The sequence below is a fragment of the Haliotis rufescens genome, unplaced genomic scaffold (genome assembly GCF_023055435.1).
Source record: "Haliotis rufescens isolate VD_foot unplaced genomic scaffold, xgHalRufe1.0.p SCAF_3, whole genome shotgun sequence".
Classification (NCBI taxonomy): domain Eukaryota; kingdom Metazoa; phylum Mollusca; class Gastropoda; order Lepetellida; family Haliotidae; genus Haliotis; species Haliotis rufescens.
In genome coordinates, this window is record NW_025964001.1 from 20,462,648 (window position 1) to 20,481,643 (window position 18,996).

At 40.1% G+C, this 18,996-nt stretch overlaps 1 protein-coding gene across 1 annotated transcript; it reads right to left on the reverse strand.

Annotated features, from left to right (window-relative positions):
• Positions 1 to 12,773: 12,773 nt before the first annotated feature.
• On the reverse strand, positions 12,774 to 13,901 carry LOC125384355 (extensin-like). Its single transcript, XM_048403371.1, has one exon. It carries the CDS (start codon positions 13,899 to 13,901, stop codon positions 12,774 to 12,776), a length of 1,128 nt encoding a protein of 375 aa, XP_048259328.1.
• Between the last annotated feature and the right edge of the window lie 5,095 nt (positions 13,902 to 18,996).

Consider the following 18,996-nt stretch of genomic DNA (forward strand, 5'->3'; position numbering starts at 1 on the left):
GTTGCTGTGTCAGTTTTCCAGGGGGAAACAAGTTTATCATTGGCATATCATCTGGAAACAAGATTGTTGCTATTAAACATAAAACCAAGCGTGTATCGCCCAATTTTGAAAGATCTAGAGTATTTGCAAGCAAAAGACCTACACCTACAAAGTTTTCCATCACATCTCTGGAACAAAGTTCTGATTCCATAGTTTCACATATTTTATCCAGTTTTGTGATAAATGCATAATAATTCCTTCAGAGTTAAGGTAAGGCAGAAATCAGATTCCTACTCAGAACATTGTGAAAGCTCCAGCAAGGCTGGCTCGTTGCTAACTCAGCACTTACAAGATCTACAATAACTCTTTTGTAAAAGAAACTGATCATCTGGAAATATGTTTTCTCCCACAAATAGTGATTTTTCTTAGTCTAGCTGAAAACTTCTGAAACTGACAGATTTATTTGACAGAGACAAGTTGGTCTTCAGTATCATTGTTACACATCACACTTTTGTTCATTGGCCTCTTTCAGGATTTATTAGCAGAAATTCCATAGTCAATTCTTGTGTTAAGATTCCAGCCTGTCTTTGAACATAGGTCCTAAATTGGCCATTATCAGTTTGCCTCAGTTTAAGGTTTGGGCATCTGACCCCCAGTAACCTCTCATTAAAAGGCACATGTGTACCTGAGCACCTGCAATGAGAAATGGTAGGCCTAGAAATCAGAAGCCCAGGGTAAGACCTCACACTTGTAATTCCCCTCATTACCTGGACCCTCATGCTTTGTGTTCCTCTGTGAGAGCTTATTGAGGGATCAGATGCAAAACAATTGCCCAAAGATTCCTATGTCCTGCTGGCACAGCATTATTGTGGATTTTTCTTTGGCTTCATTAAACAGGAGAGATTGTTGAACTGTTTATGAACAACCCAAAAACAACAAATATTGTTGCCTCTGATAAGATAGTGCTTACTCATATGATAGTGCTGGGTTTTTACAAATGTTTCAACATTGGGAAACATGTTTTTAGTAACAGAACATTGCCATCAATGCTTAATGATAAATAAATGAGATATTTTTTTATTATTAGAGAAGTTGCCAGTAATATCACAGACTTGTATATACATGTAGGTCCATCATGATATCAATCCCAATGTACAGATATTTTGAATTATGACTACAAATAGGAGGTTGGATACAAATCAGGATTGATGTAACATGTCAAATACTGTTCTTATTTTATTTTTAAAAAAGGCAAAAAAAATTATAAATTATCTTTGTGGAAATGATATTTTAATCGCTTCATTTAAACCCTCTTATATGATCCATTAGACATAGTGATATGAGAAGACAGACAGGGTTCTCAGGTGACAAAACTGGTTCTAATAAATGAACTCTCATAATAAATGAGAGGTTAGATATAATATCTTCTTGGAATAGGTCATATACATAAAAAATTTAATAGCTAAAGTTTCAGGTTTTGCGACATTTAGCTACCCAATCACAACTAGCAAAAGTCAACGGAAAGATGATCTCTTGCTGGTTGTACTTCTTATGTCATAACAATTACTAGTAACGGGTAATTAGGTCAAGAAAGAGAGACTTGCAATTTGTAAGCATTTGGTAGCCAGAAGCAGCCAGTTGGAATCAGGACTGAATGACTTGGGAAGTCCATTATTTGATATCTCTCAAAATGTTTTCAAAATGGTGGTACATGAAATGGTCTGCACGTGTGTAACTTGTAACATGTATTAGACCTTTAACCATTCCCAATCAGAGATATATTGAGGATTTAACATCTTAACATCTTAAAATCAGATATAGGATATATCTTGCAGGATCATAATGATATAGCTGTTATATCACTGACTGTGGGATAAATATAAAACGTCAATGCAAGAGAGTAACCAGTCTTGATTATCCATAGAAACATTCCTTTTGGCATGAAGGGCAAAATAGCTGTGAAAATTGTATGAATGGACCACTGAAAATCAAGTGATGACACCAGGTGTTTGGAAAAGGGTAAGCATGTCCTGCCCTACTTGTAGCACCCACCATTCATACAATTTGCATAAGTATTTAATGCCTGACCACATAAACTCACTGTCTGGGTGAGCACTTGAGAAGACATGCTCTAAGCTGTGAGCAGACTGATTCCATGTGACTGTGTGGAGCCCCAACAGTCAACATCTGGTTTGCCTGCTCCCGGCCTGGATTGGGTGGTCTCCACAGGCTGCCATGCTGTACCTGCCTGTGACACTGCTGATGGGTGTACTACCCCAACCACTCAGTCTGTTGTTGCACATGAGGAGGGTTTTTCATGAGTTTGGTGTTTAGAGGCCCTTGAGAGTAATGATGTATTTTGTGCAGTCATCGAGGTATCCTGACATCCTTTGGCAAAGACACTTCTAGATTTATGCTGATGCATGATGCTGGAACAAACCCTGCCATCTGTAACTAAGGAGTTGGCTGATAAAGGCTGTCAAGAAACCTTCACAACTGAAGTGCTTTTGCAAGTTGCTGCATTTTCAAAATGTTAATTTTTGTAATGTGTTGTAACATGGCTGCACAGAGCTGCAGAAAGCCTGCCTGAGGAATAGATATAGCAAACTTCAAAGGACCAAGTCCCATCTTATGACTTTGTTATGATGAGCATACAGTCTTGCTACATGCATCAAGGTAATTGCCTCAAATAGGATTTCATTTTTGTGCGTTGTTACTTGCATTGGGTTATGATATCACTGTTCTTCGTGTTGCCTTTCATAATATGCTCCTAACACGCCTGACATTCACACCTCATGTGGTTTATTCTCCAACAGAGACGGTTTGCAACCTTTGGAAAGTACTTACTGTGCATATAAAAGCTACAAAATCATAAAACACAGCATATCAAACACTCCATTGGTTTACCATATGTTGAATCACATTCTTTCCTTGATGTGTCCTTCTTAGTTCTTATTTATTTTAAAGGTATTCTGGAGAATGATGTGTGAAAGCGGCGATTGTCATTTGAGGTAATAAAATGGAGATTGATGTGGTTAGAGACCAAGCGGTTATTACCTAGAATATTGAAAGTAAATGTCTGACTTGATGAGTGTTGCATCATACCCTAATGGTGTTTCTCATTTAATACTTCATCAGCTGCTGGAGACGCATTGCTGCAATATTGCTGACTGCAGCATAAACCCTAAGAGGTAACATTCTACAAGTCACTGCTTCTTCTCACAGTTCATCTGATTTTCTAATTTTTTTTATCAATTCGTATTATTTAGCACTGCTCTTAGATAGGACTGAATACCTTGAGATAAAATGTCCTTTTTTTGTGTCAGGTAAAATTTCACTCCGCTACCTTGGGATTGTTTTAATTCTATTGTGTTCTATATCGCCATGGAGTTGGGGCAAGGCAATATGTCCCAACTACAACACATTTCTTTGCAGTAATTGTGATGGGTTCTTTTTATGCATTTGAATAAAACAAGAACATTTTTATGCCCTTCAGAAGCAACGAGGTCAGAGTTGACTTACGAATATTGACTTCTTATATTTTTTCTTTCAAAAAACCAAGTTGAAATCCATTAATCTCTGATGTTCTTATTGCTACTATAGCTTCTAACACATAAGTAAACACATAAGAATGTTCATGCTTTATAAAACACCAATGTTAATGCAGCAGGACTTGGAGTCATCCCACAGATGACATCCTTACCTTGTCAGCTTGCTGACGGGGTTAACCTCTTTGGTCATGTGGACAAGGCGTCCGACCTGTGATCAGAAGGTCCGTGGTTCGAATCCCATCACGGGACTCTGAAATTTTATGGCCGCTACATTTGCGCCCAACGTGGGGCTGAGCACGTTCATATTAAATTTGAGCAAAATAAGCCTCAGTACCCTACTATGCGGCCCAGGACGTGCCTTCTGTTGACGGGGGAGTATGTAGCAGGGTGTTGAGTCATCCCACAGATGACATCCTTACCTTGTCAGCTTGCTGACGGGGTTAACCTCTTTGGTCAAGGCGCCCGACCTCGGATCAGAAGGTCCATGGTTCGAATCCCATCACGGGACTCGAAAATTTTATGGCCGCTACATTAAAGAATAATCAGTCATGATGATCTGCCAAAACAGATTTTATTTGGACAAAATAGTGATCAAATTATATGAATGGTTCACTGAAATTGCGAGCAGACACAAAATATATTGTATGATTCAAATGAAATTATCACCGTCTTTCATAGATTATCATAAATAATGATAAACTACAGCTCTATATTAGTTTAAGGAATTTATTCAGTGAATATTCATGGGAGTGAAAAGTGATAGGTAGCAGTTAAGATGTTGGTTGTTCAACACAAATTGAGTGACATAATGTTGTCTGGGTACTGTCAATAAATTATTTTTAAAATAACATGAAAATATCATTGGTAAATTTGAGGCATTGTAGGCCCCAAGTACTCCATGTGTGTTGCAAACTGTGACAAATAAGGAGATTATGTGGCCCAGAGTTGAAGCAAAAGGTCAGCTGCTGTTTCTTGAAACAAAATTTCAAAAACCAGCTTATTTTTGTAATTAACCTAAGGCCTTGCCCAGTTAATCCTAACTGCCATGTATAATGTGAACACTCTTCATTATTTCTAACTACTGCCACCAGTTGATAAAATTGTCCTTTTGGTAAATCCAGGAATCGAAGTATCATTTCCTCTCGTAAACAAAACTTATCAACATCTTGTAATTTCTTCATGTTTTAAAAAAGACCGACCACCCAGTGTTTTGACAAAGGTGAGAGTGTTTATTTGGTGCTGCCTGTGAAGAGCAGGCTCCAGTAGAGGGATTCATGCAAGCTGTGTTGATACTTGGCTCAATATAACCATTCAACAGTTACTGGACTTTAAAAAATACAGGAAATTAATTGCACAGAAGTGGCATTAGAGATAGGGCATGTTTTGTCTGTGTTAGATAAGGACTTAGTGTTGGTGGAGCAGGACAGAAACTGGACTAAGAGATGAGTAAGTGAATATGGTTTAAGTGGTCTTTAAAGTGAAAGTTGACGTGCAAACCAGTGATTAATTGTATGTCCTGCATCCATTCTGGGTACAGCAGTTCACTTGGTAAAGTCTCCTGATCCAAGGTGTCAACCACCCATGAACTATTTCCCATTGACAATAGTGGCCTGTTGCTTGCCGTTTTAGTATTTTAATATTGCTGGTGATAAGTTACAGAATTGTATATGTAATAGGGTGTGGCATGCCATTCTGTGTATTATGTTGGATATATAATTAGTTGTATAAATATATTATTAATATGGATATATATTTAGTTGTATGAACACAGTATGGTATTAATATGGATATATATTTAGTTTTATGAACACAGTACGGTATAAATATGAGAATATATTTAGTTGTATGAACACAGTATTGATATGAATATAAATTTAGTTACATGAACACGTATAAATTTGGTCAATAATTAGTTGTATGAACATATTATTCAGGTGGATATTAAGCTATGTGGATGAACACAGTCTTATTTCATTGAAGAATTTTACAGAGTGTAATTTGTACCAAGAACTCCAGTCCAAATGGTGATCGTAATGTGAGAAGCTTGCTTGTATAGATGAATCACATTTCTGCAGAATAACAAATCTGGCATCACTCCTTACAAAGTTTATAAATTATTTACTAAAGCTGGACAAAAAGTGAAAGCTTATGTTTTATTGCAGAGGGTACGTGCACATTGTCATTATCACAGAACAGAGACCAACAGGGAGGGGGGTTGGTAATCAGCAATATCTGCCCACAGTCAAATACCAACTGGAACCTCTGCAGCTGCCAGACACAGACATACATGCACAAGGGCAGCATGGGATAGCTTGGGCTGGTTAGTCAAGTGTGTCATCAACACTGATTGGAAGAAAAAACATGAAACATGAAAATTCACTTGGGGTATTTGGTTGTTTCTGACAAGAATGTCATGGCCGTGGAAAGTAATTTTACAGTGGGATCTCTTTAAGATTGTTTTATTCTTCAAGAAGAGTTTTTCAAAGGGTTGATGGAAGATATATGAAGAGATAATTGTGTCCTTCTTATAGATCAAGAAAGAAAAATGAAAACACTTCCTTAGAAGCGTTTTTTTTTTCACAAACCTCATTTATGCGAAGAAAGAATATGTACTGGTACAGTCAGTGAAAGCCAGCTAATATCATGGTAAATACACCTATGGTGGTGGTGCTACCTTCAGAACAAGTATACTGTAAAGATGCAAGGAGGCCAACTCATTAGCAAGCCAAAACCCACTAGCATCCTGACAGCTATGTAATTACACTAATGCAATCTCCCTCCATTTTTACCAGAAGCAGAGCTGAGTACATCATACAAGATGTTTAGGAGCATGGGGGAAGTGTGAAGCCCAGTTATTTAGGAAACGTACAGAGTACCCAGAGTGTCTGAGAGAGAGAGGGGATTTCTCAGAGCCAGCTCCTTCAGTTTAGCTGGTCTATGCAGCTGAGGGAGCATCTGGCAGCGATACCTCCCCCACCCACCTCCTTCCCCTCTCCCCAGGCACAAGGTTACTACCCTAACAGATGGCAGCGGGTCTTCTTGTCTGCTGAAGGCTGAAGTATAAGCCCGAGGGGGGAGGGGGAGATATGGTGTAATTATGTCTGCATATATATAATATGTGTTGGAGAAAACATGCAGATCTGCATGTTTGAGATTAAATATGTTTGATAATAAACCCAGGAGCATGATTGGCTTATGCAGTAGTTTGTGTCTGTCGGAAGTAAATATTCAGGGAAAGTCCTTAGAGATAATGGAAATGTTGCATTTTGTCTGGGAGTAAGTAATACTGGCTACATTGTCACTGGAGTATTGTTGTGGAGGCTGTACAGAAGGTTGTGTGGGAGAGAATAAGCAACGTTATACACTTAAAATATGCTGATTGCTAAACTTGTGTATATGTGCTTACTTATGACGTTCCTGCAATTTCAGGAGCTGGAAATATTTCTGACATAAGTCAGATCGGCATGACCTTTCACACCTCAAGTGCATCATGACCTCTAATAGACTCTGCCATGTCACGCGATTCGAATATTGACGGAAGAATAATAACAACATCATAGAAGAATAATCTAAACACGCAGACCTGGAGGAAGTTGGACTGGAATCATGTTTCCAAACACCACAATTGATGTAATAAATGGAACCGTCATTGCAGCCAGACTCAGTAAAGATTTTATTTTTTAATGTTGTAGGTTTAATTATGATTTGCTTTGAGAAGATGATCACAGATGACGATGCTCTTTATCCCTGCCTGCCTTGCTGCTGGCGTGCTGAAAGCTTCTGAAGTTGTGAGTGCATGTTGTTTTATGGATATTGTGTGAGTGGCACGTGCTACTATAGCTATTGGTTAACTATGTGAGTGAGTGAGTGAGTATGGTTTTACGCCGCTTTAAGCAATATTCCAGCAATATCACGGTATTGATATTCAAGATTGGTTATTCTCTGGAATTTACATTTCATATTTACCATAGTCAGCTATATTTAAGCTGTTTCATGATGGCCTGTAAACAATCAAGTCTGTATGGGCCAGACATTGGTCGACAACATGAGCAATGATCCACAATGTTGGCAGAGATGGAAATGGGGAATGATGACAATCAAATAGGTCACACATTTTGAGCACCAGATGTTCGGCTGAAAATCGGTTCTTGCGACAAAAATAGTGGATAGTCATTGTGCTGCATCACAATGACTTTGGGTGTCTGAAAATAACCATTCTGATATATATACTTCCTAGACAAATGGTGACTTACTTTTTCTAGTCTTTGACTGGCAGACTCTGTTCCAAACAAGGATTCAAGTAGGTAAAAAAATCAAATCATTCAACAGATCCAGTTCACCACATCCTTTCAGCTGTATGAATTAAGAAGTAGGCTGATTCTTTCCCATTTTTCCTCCTGAGACAATAAACTATGAAGTTTGTCGCTGTTTAAACAGCTAAGCTCAAGGGGGACATATCCATTACCCGTGCCCCCTTGGGAGAATGAAGTGTGTGGAATTATGAAGAATGCTTTATCATATGCAGATTTATTTGTTTCATGCGTAATACATCTTGGAATATTAATTCTGACTTCTAAAATTGCCTCTCACTAATTTCACAAACAACAGATATGAAATTTGATGATTTAACATATTTTGCGAAGATCAGATTATAATCAAAAGTATGTCATATCCATACACCATTACTGTACCAAAAATGTCAACACATTCACATTACTTGTAGGGGCACAGGTGGATTTCACCAAAATGGTAAAGGTCTAAGACCTGCATCACTTCGGGCTTTCCTCAAACCCACGCCGTGATATAACTGGAATACTGTTCAAAGCAGCATTAAACCCAACTCACTCACTCACTCGAATATGTGTATGTTATCTACTTTTAAGTAATACAGATTTGGAATCATTCATATGCTCAAGTTGCATATAAAGAGTGTGTTGTCGTGAAGCTGAATGTTGTGCAGCTGAGGGGTTTCCTGACAAACTGAACCATGCACCAGATAGGGATACTGTTTTCTCTGCAATAAACGTTATGCACGCATAGACAATTAACAAAGGGGGTGCTTATTAAGACCATTAAAACATTGATGTAACTAAATGCTTTGATAACTGTTAATCGGAAATTATATACATTTACCCCTTTTACTGTGCTGTTTTCTGTAAAGAAATCTGAAATATCCCCAGAAAATAAGGACTTTCATGTAAAGATTACTCACAGATTGGTCTACACGTTCGGCTCTTTTTGGAACGGGCGCTTAATATGCCGAATACAGTATGTAGAAGCTCCTTAAAAAATCTTGACTTTTTGATTAAAACTTCATTCACTGTGCAGTGTTCTGATACTGGGCGAGCCAAGTACGTTTTTGGCATACATGTTTTCATGCTCTTGGTAAACAAATTTGCCAGGTTTTAGAGAAAGGTTCACCTGTGTTGCGCAAGCTCGCAAACACCTCACTTTCTCATAATCAAGAAATCATCCACTAGCCACGCCAAGTGTGTTTACTAGGCAATTAATTTCCAATACGGAGTGACCCAGTATTGCACTGGCATTGGCCCAAATAGATCACATGGCATACAGGCACCAAATACCCAGCCATCTGCGTTGGAGACTCAAGAGGAAGAAAATCTTGGACTCTAGTGCATGTTAAATAAATCACATATTGCTTTGACAAGATGAAATACAAGTAAATTGTAAAATTTGATAGCTTTGTTGGCATACGTTTTTCCCCAGAGTTGACTGGGCACCATATGCCAAGATGTTTCTTAATTTGATATAGTTGTGTAATACGTTCTGTGTGTGTTGGCAGTATAAGGTATAGTCTGTTTCAGACTTGTGGAGGCAGTAGGTAGGGAAAGTGATTGGATGTCACTCCAGCATACCAGTCATCAACAATAGCAGAGGTATTGCAGACAATGGTGCCATTACCTAAATTCTTCAGAACCATCACAAGGGTAGGAAGAAGTGCAAAAGCATCAATAGGTTATTAGTTGCGCTTTGAAGATGTTTACCAAGTATACACCTTTTAGTAAGTGAGTAAAGTGGGTTTTGTCAGCTGTCATGTAGCTATATCATAGTCTACATTGTACTGTTGAAATTGTGTATCAGTGCTGGCTGTGTGAACCAATAGATTTGTAGCATCAGACCCTAATGTCATATTTGTGCAGCCAGGTTCATTTGTTCTGAGTACTGAGACTCGTTTGATGACACACTACAATGGAATCAGTAGGGATGGGCAGACTCATCAAAGTCTGAGTCAGTCAGATGTTAGAAGATCAATTATTTTAAGTGTGTGTGTGTGTGTGTGTGTGTGTGTGTGTGTGTGTGTGTGTGTGTGTGTGTGTGTGTGTGTGTGTGTGTGTGTGTGTGTGTGTGTGTGTGATATCATGCTTGAAACATGTCATTGTAGGTGTGATGATGTATAAGATCACACCCATTCAATTACTTGTTTTACAGCAGACATAATTGAAAATGAACATATCGTATTTAGTTATAGCAAAATCAGTAAATGTGCTATCGTGTGACTGATTTTGTGGTCCATCACTGGATTGTCTAGTTTGTTTACAGACCGCTGTTGCATTGCAGGAGTACTGCAACAAAAACTTACATTTTTATGCGAATTGTGTGAGTGGTGGATGCTACCGGTAGGGCAAGACAAGCTTACCCTTTTTGCAAACACGTGGTGTCATCACTGATCTTCAGCAATATTGTGCCTGGAACGCTCAATTGAATCTGTTTGGGCACATAATCAAGACTAGTTATTCTCTTAAATTGACATTTTATGCTTTCAGATCTGTCTGAAAGTAGATTTGGTAAAAAAAATGAAAATGGTAAACAGGTGAATCATTATTTCCATTGTTTTACTCGCTTTTGAATATAAATCTTATTAGACTTTAACAAGTTAAAAACTGATGTTTTTAACCAAACTTAGTGGCAGCATGAACTGTTTCAGTACACACAAAGTAAGCAGGCGTCTCATTTCAGTATTTTGCAAACATCTGATGATCACTGATTTTCAGTCAGCCATTTCTGTAATTTTCACCATGTTTTTGCCTGTTACACTCTATAGAATCAGTTTTTGCAGGTGATTGAGACTGGTAGAGACATTTTATATTTAGCCAAGGAAATATGTAAACCAATCAGTATTCCATATTATTTTATTACAGTAGCCTCAGTTAGACATTTGTTTCTGATTCCTTCCTGGGGACACTATTTGAATGTTTTGGGCTGGGCTTATTGTATTTCTTTTACTTAAATGACCGTAGTCTAAATTATTGTCATTTACACCTGCTACCAAGCACATACTACACAAACTGTTGCCATATCATAGGAAATTCTGTCTTGGCCTAATGAATGACAAGCCAAGTATACATTGCTTGGCTGAGTGAGTGAATATGGTTCTGTGCTGCTTTTAGCTATATTCCAAAATAGCATGGTGGAAGACACCAGAAATTGGCTTCACACATTGTGCCGTACTTTAGAATCAAACCCAGGTCTCAGGCACGAGGAGCAAACACTTTATCCACTAGGCTACTCACCGCCCCCTTTATATTGAAGAAGCAGGCTGAATCTTAGTGAAAATCATTAATATCTTTGGTTACTCGGAAACCTTCGAAGCCTATCTATAACCTAAACCTGCAGTACAAAGCAGTGTGAGCACTGAGGTGTCTGTGGCTAAACACACTATTGCCAGTGATGCCAGGAACTCAGCTGATCTTTAACTGGGGCTGATGTAAGAACACACATGGAAAGTGATGCAACTAACATTGCTGTGGTTATAACAGGTGGCACCTGATTCCCAGCCTTATGGTGACCAAGCCAACAAGAACTGAAGCCCTGTAGACATTACACACACCTTGCCATGTGCACATGACATCAGCAGACTGACGTGTAAACATGACCAACACACAAACATGCCACAGTGGTCATAATTTCAACATCAGCTTACAGAAGGCTTCTGTTTTCTATAGGATTCTTGTTGCATTTAATAACTTATTCATATCAGGAATCACATTCAAATCCAGCTGTTTAAATGATGGATGTATAAAAATATTAAAAGAAGTTATGAACATCTGATATTACTGAAAAGAAAATATGTCTGTGATATTATGTCAGATATGAGTAAAAGAATAATATTTAGGGAAAATTTGTGAGGAATGTGAGTGTGTGATTGCAAAGTGAAACCCTTCTGAATTGTTTTCCCGTCATCTACATCTCAAAGTGAGCCTTTCATGACAGGATTGTGTGCAGTGAGGACTCCCATGCTTACAGATGCACCGTTTGACATCCGAGGAGAGAAACATGGCAACGCTACAGCAGGGAGATGTTTTGGGTTGTCTGTGTAGATCATTAGGATGATGATGTAGTATTTCCATGCATCTCACATGTGCTGGCACTGTTGATGTTTATGCTAAATAACAATATTTTGGCACTATTGATGCCACTTCCTATACTGCATAATGTGCAACAAAATGCTTTAATGTACGTGTTTGATGAATCTCTGCTTTGGGAATTTTAAGTTGATGTTTACTGAAGTACCGTATGACCTCAAAAGTATTAACATTAATTAAATATAACAACATTTTATGATGAAATTAGTTTACATCAGGTTTTCATTAAAATGTCTAGGTATATCAAAGAGGATTATGAAATTGTTACTGGTTATTTTTCGGACACAAAGTACATTCAATGCACAACATTTACAATTGAAGTAGTACATATTGGCTTCAGATATCTTTAGATAGGTGATACAGTGCTCCCAGACCAGTTGCACGTGTGTGATCATTTCGCATCTCCTAAATAACAATGTTGTTAGACAGAATAGAGGTGTGCAAGTGACACTTAGCGTATGCTACCTACAGCTGGTGTTTTACTTACTGAGCAACATTTAGCATGTTCTGAGACACAAGATTTTTTGGGTTGTGTTGATATCATTTCTTTTCACTAGTACAAACGAAGTATAGACATTTTTGCACCGTTTTATCATTTGCTGTTAGGGTGAGGAGTTGATGGATGATTCCTTTTCCAGTTAGAAACAGGACTACTCTCCTTACTATGGAAGGTGTGGTTAGGGAGGTAGATGGAAGGTAGATGGAAGGGGTGGTTAGGGAGGTTGTGGGAAGGTAGATGGAAGGGGTGGTTAGGGAGGTCACATTGGGAGGTAGATGGAAGGGGTGGTTAGGGAGGTCGCATTCGGAGGTAGATGGAAGGAGTGGTTAGGGAGGTCGTGGGAAGGGGTGGTTAGGGAGGTCACATTGGGAGGTAGATGGAAGGGGTGGTTAGGGAGGTCACATTGGGAGGTAGATGGAAGGGGTGGTTAGGGAGGTCGTGGGAAGGTAGACTGAAGGTGTGGTAATGGAGCCTGTGGGAAGGTAGATGGAAGGTGTGGTTAGGGAGGGCGTGGGAAGGTAGATAGAAGGTGTGGTAATGGAGGCCGTGGGAAGGTAGATGGAAGGTGGGGTTAGGGAGGTCGTGGGAAGGTTGATGGAAGGTGGGGTTAGGGAGGTCATGGGAAGGTAGATGGAAGGTGTGGTTAGGGAGGTCGTGGGAAGGTAGATGGAAGGTGTGGTAATGGAGGTTGTGGGAAGGTAGATGGAAGGTGTGGTAATGGAGGTTGTGGGAAGGTAGATGGAAGGTGTGGTAATGGAGGTTTTGGGAAGGTGTGGTAATGGAGGCCATGGGAAGGTAGATGGAAGGTGTGGTAATGGAGGTTGTGGTAATGGAGGTTGTGGGAAGGTGTGGTAATGGAGGCCATGGGAAGGTAGATGGAAGGTGTGGTAATGGAGGTTGTGGGAAGGTGTGGTAATGGAGGCCATGGGAAGGTAGATGGAAGGTGTGGTAATGGAGGTTGTGGTAATGGAGGTTGTGGGAGAGTGTGGTAATGGAGGTTGTGGGAAGGTAGAGGGAAGGTGTGGTAATGGAGGTCACAGGAAGGTAGATGGAAGGTGTGGTAATGGAGGTCACAGGAAGGTAGATGGAAGGTGTGGTAATGGAGGCCGTGGGAAGGTAGATGGAAGGTGGGGTTAGGGAGGTCGTGGGAAGGTAGATGGAAGGTGGGGTTAGGGAGGTCGTGGGAAGGTAGATGGAAGGTGTGGTTAGGGAGGTCGTGGGAAGGTAGATGGAAGGTGTGGTAATGGAGGTTGTGGGAAGGTAGATGGAAGGTGTGGTAATGGAGGTTGTGGGAAGGTAGATGGAAGGTGTGGTAATGGAGGTTTTGGGAAGGTGTGGTAATGGAGGCCATGGGAAGGTAGATGGAAGGTGTGGTAATGGAGGTTGTGGTAATGGAGGTTGTGGGAAGGTGTGGTAATGGAGGCCATGGGAAGGTAGATGGAAGGTGTGGTAATGGAGGTTGTGGGAAGGTGTGGTAATGGAGGCCATGGGAAGGTAGATGGAAGGTGTGGTAATGGAGGTTGTGGTAATGGAGGTTGTGGGAGAGTGTGGTAATGGAGGTTGTGGGAAGGTAGAGGGAAGGTGTGGTAATGGAGGTCACAGGAAGGTAGATGGAAGGTGTGGTAATGGAGGTCACAGGAAGGTAGATGGAAGGTGTGGTAATGGAGGCCGTGGGAAGGTAGATGGAAGGAGTGGTAATGGAGGTTGTGGGAAGGTGTGGTAATGGAGGCTGTGGGAAGGTAGATGGAAGGTGTGGTAATGGAGGTTTTGGGAAGGTGTGGTAATGGAGGCCGTGGGAAGGTAGATGGAAGGTGTGGTAATGGAGGTTGTGGGAAGGTGTGGTAATGGAGGTTGTGGGAAGGTGTGGTAATGGAGGTTGTGGGAAGGTAGAGGGAAGGTGTGGTAATGGAGGTTGTGGGAAGGTGTGGTAATGGAGGTTGTGGGAAGGTAGATGGAAGGTGTGGTAATGGAGGTTGTGGGAAGGTGTGGTAATGGAGGTTGTGGGAAGGTGTGGTAATGGAGGTTGTGGGAAGGTGTGGTAATGGAGGTCACAGGAAGGTAGATGGAAGGTGTGGTAATGGAGGTCGCAGGAAGGTAGATAGAAGGGGTGGTTAGGGTGGTCACAGGAAGGTACATGGAAGGTGTGGTTAGGGAGGTCTCATTGGGAGGCTGATGGAAGAGAATGTTTAGGGAGGGTATTGGGAGTAAATGGAATGTGGATGTGATCATAAGGACAAAAGCAATTGTGTGACAGTGAAAGTTTGCTTGGGTTGGGACATTAGAAAGAAAGTTTGAGAGGAAAGATCAACGGAATTTGGATGATTTGTGAAGATTGAGAAAAGGGGAAGTGGCAGTGGGAAAACAAGAAAGAGATGAAGCAGGGAGCAGGGAGCAGGGATTATCTTTGACAATATTACTAAAATAGCATGCCATCTATTCATTGAAGAACATCATATTGCATGTTGGTTATCCTGACTGATGTTAATTGACTGACATGATATACCTATCAACCTGGTATAATTTGTGATAATTGGTGCCAAAATTCTGAAAGTCAGCAAGATGTCAAAACTTGCCTGTTTACAAATATGTACTCTCCATTTTTAATTTGCATGTAAGTTATTTTGGCATCCCCCTTGTACTCTGTAGCATCTAACAAGATGCACGGTAGGCACTGTATTGGTGGGTGTATGCGGAACTGCAGCATGCTGTGCATGTTGGTGCATTCAAAAGGCCAGTGGTACACTCTCACAACATTTTACGTGCACATGGATAATGTTAGCTGGTGTAGCAGTACTATCCAGGTATCTGGGGTATGCTTTGATGACAAGCCCGCTGTCATCTGAAAACACAAGCATAAGGAAGAAATCGTAACACTGGTTATACATAGAAAAATTCTTTAAATGCAAACAGAAAAGTCACATTCTGTGATAATCAACATGTTTGATACAGAAATGTCAAGTATAAACCAGCTGGTGATTGATGCCAAAATCATTCTTCTTAGAAGTCCTTGTAGTCTGTTTAGTATCAGGTTCTTTATTCTCCAGTATTGAGATGGTGTTGTAGGTTATAGAGGTAAGCAGCCATAATACAAGCAGATAGAATGTCCTGTGTTTTCTATTCTCTAGCAGCACTGGGAGTGACTGCACCCATTGGCCTAGCTTCTCAGTTCCCCTGAAGACACCAGGAAGTGGAGCCAGCCTAGGAAGTAGAGCCAGTTTAACTAGGACCAGACAAACTAAATCCATGGGGAGAGATTGGGGGCAGCAATTGGGAGAAAAGAATATGGAAAGGGCAAGTAAGAAAAAAAGAGGTAGAAAAATTAGAGAGATAATGAGAAGAAAGTAAAGTCTTATGTATCACAGAGAGGCAGCAGAACCAACCGTGACATGATGAGGAATGAAGGAAGGGGATGTTAGTAAAAAAGTAACAATGTGGAATGAAAGAAGGGGATGTTAATAAAAAAGTAACAATGTGGAATGAAGGAAGGGGATGTTAAAAAAAGTAACAATGTGGAATGAAAGAAGGGGATGTTAAAAAAAGTAACAATGTGGAATGAAAGAAGGGGATGTTAATAAAAAAGTAACAATGTGGAATGAAAGAAGGGGATGTTAATAAAAAAGTAACAATGTGGAATGAAGGAAGGGGATGTTAATAAAAAAGTAACAATGAGGAATGAAGGAAGGGGATGTTCATAAAAAAGTAACAATGTGGAATGAAAGAAGGGGATGTTAAAAAAAGTAACAATGTGGAATGAAGGAAGGGGATGTTCATAAAAAAGTAACAATGTGGAATGAAGGAAGGGGATGTTAAAAAAAGTAACAATGTGGAATGAAAGAAGGGGATGTTAATAAAAAAAGTAACAATGTGGAATGAAGGAAGGGGATTTTAATTAAAAAAGTAACAATGTGGAATGAAAGAAGGGGATGTTAAAAAAAGTAACAATGCGGAATGAAGGAAGGGGATGTTAATGAAAAAAGTAACAATGTGGAATGAAGGAAGGGGATGTTAATAAAAAAGTAACAATGTGGAATGAAAGAAAGGAATGTTAATGAAAGACTAACAATGTGGAATGAACAAAAGGAAGGAAAGAACTTGGAATTCAGATGCTTACGCATTCAGTCTTCAGATGAAAGGGAGAGGAATAAGGCATATACTAGGAGGATTACAGTCTTGTGAACTTCTTCTCAAATCATTCTTGGAAGGTTTCAGTCTCTGGGAGGACTGTAGAAGAGGAAGGATGCAGATATGAAGATGGTTTCAGTCTCTGGGAGGACTGTAGAGGAGGAAGGCGACAGATACAAAGATGGTGTCAGTCTCTGGGAGGACTGGAGGGGAGGAAGGCGACAGATACAAAGATGGTGTCAGTCTCTGGGAGGCCTGGAGAGGAGGAAGGCGACAGATACGGAGATGGTTTCAGTCTCTGGGAGGACTGGAGAGGAGGAAAGCGACAGATACAAAGATGGTTTCAGTCTCTGGGAGGACTGTAGAGGAGGAAGGCGACAGATACAAAGATGGTGTCAGTCTCTGGGAGGACTGTAGAGGAGGAAGGATGCAGATAAAAAGATGGTTTCAGTCTCTGGGAGGACTGTAGAGGAGGAAGGAAGCAGATACAAAGATGTTTCAGTCTCTGGGAGGACTGGAGAGGAGGAAGGCGACAGATACAAAGATGGTTTCAGTCTCTGGGAGGACTGTAGAGGAGGAAGGAAGCAGATACAAAGATGTTTCAGTCTCTGGGAGGACTGGAGAGGAGGAAGGAAGCAGATACAAAGATGGTTTCAGTCTCTGGGAGGACTGTAGAGGAGGAAGGCGACAGATACAAAGATGGTTTCAGTCTCTGGGAGGACTGGAGAGGAGGATGGAAGCAGATAAGAAGATGGTTTCAGTCTCTGGAAGGACTCGAGAGGAGGAAAGAGGGAGATATGCAGATGGTTTAAGGATGAGGTTTTAGGAGAGGTGAAATGAATTGAGAGAAGTAAGATGGCAGGCAACAGGAAACTGTTCGTCCTGTAAAGGTTGATAGGGGAGAAGAAATAATGCAAATTCATGAAATCGGCAAAAGGATGGAAGAGAATGAGTCAACTTGAGGGTAGTGCCTGTGAAACAGTTGGAGATGAAGTAAATATAGGGGGAGTAAGTAGATGAATGAAACAAGAGGGTGTCTTTCAGGACAGAACAATAACAGTATGTCAGATAAAGGAAAGACAAGGACATGGAGAGAAGATCATTTTTAGTACATGTCACGTTAGTTATTTCATATGGAACTGATTAAGCACCAAAATGTGACTCTTCACAACATTTCTTCAAAGGAGAATGAAAGCTATTTTCTGGAAAAAAATTCTGTTTGTTACCATGTAGGTGTGAATCAGCACCAACAGCTTTGACTTGTATTAAACCAGCTGGTTGATATTCTATGTGTGATGTATATTTTATAACTGGCTAAATAATTACTGTGATGAAAAAAATATATTTAAAATAGCAGGAAAACACTTAAAACGGCTGTGAGACAAATATTTTGGTGGCTGTGTATTAATCATGGTGAAATAGGAGGCAATGTCAAGTTATATGTCTGCAATACAGATGGCATCAATTTACGTAATGATAAATAATTTTTTTACCGCACCAAAAAAAATGAGAGAAAAAATTGCCCTTGAAGAAGATAATGCAAAATGGTAGTAAGAGTGATGCTTCGTTAATTAACTTGCTGCGGTGATGTCATGAAAAAACTCACCCCTTTCATTAGCTACGCTGGTGTTTTTTCATCAAGGCCAGAATGAGCATAGGAGGTTGAAAGCAGTTAACAGGTATCGGTGAGGATTTATGTTGTGAAGATGGACGGGCGTACGTGAAAATACTGTCAGAAGGAGAAGCGTCTAAATGAACAGACTTGCAGGAATATTAGCGTGGGAAAGACAGGAAGATGGAAAGTTGTTTGTTTCATGATGGAGTTGGGTAACACGTTGATAAGGATCAAATAAGGCAATTGTGTTGGTCTGTTTGATCATCAGTCATGAGGCTGGCAGAGAGAGTTCGCTTGTAATGGCGAAGAAGATATCAACGTTGATTGGATTTCAAGGAGTGTTAATTTCTACTGAACATCATTATTAGTTCTTTTCTGGGAATCTTTTGTGTCAAAAGCTGGATCAAACGGTAATTAGTCAATTTGAATGTAATTAGTTGACAGTGTGATTTTGTGCCCTGTATTTCAGTTGTGGAACACTTTCCTTGTGGTATTGCAATCTGGAACAAGTTTATAGCAGCAATCAAGACTACAGATGATTAGATGAATGATTAAAGGTGACACGCATTGCTACACAGAGTTGTCTTCCTTGGGCATGCCAGGAGCCTATGATCATGAGTTCAAATCCCAGATTTATCCTGATCCTCATCCTTGGTTTGTCTGCACCACACCGTGCTCATGGGTTTCACCAAAGTTGTAAATGTCTAAGACCTTCTCACATTATGGTGACTGTCTTGATGTCAATGAAATACTGTCCAAAGCAGCGTTAAGGCCAACTGACTTTACTGACTGACTGACAGCTGTCAGATAGCTAGAATGTTTCTGAGTGTGACCTTAATCAACAAA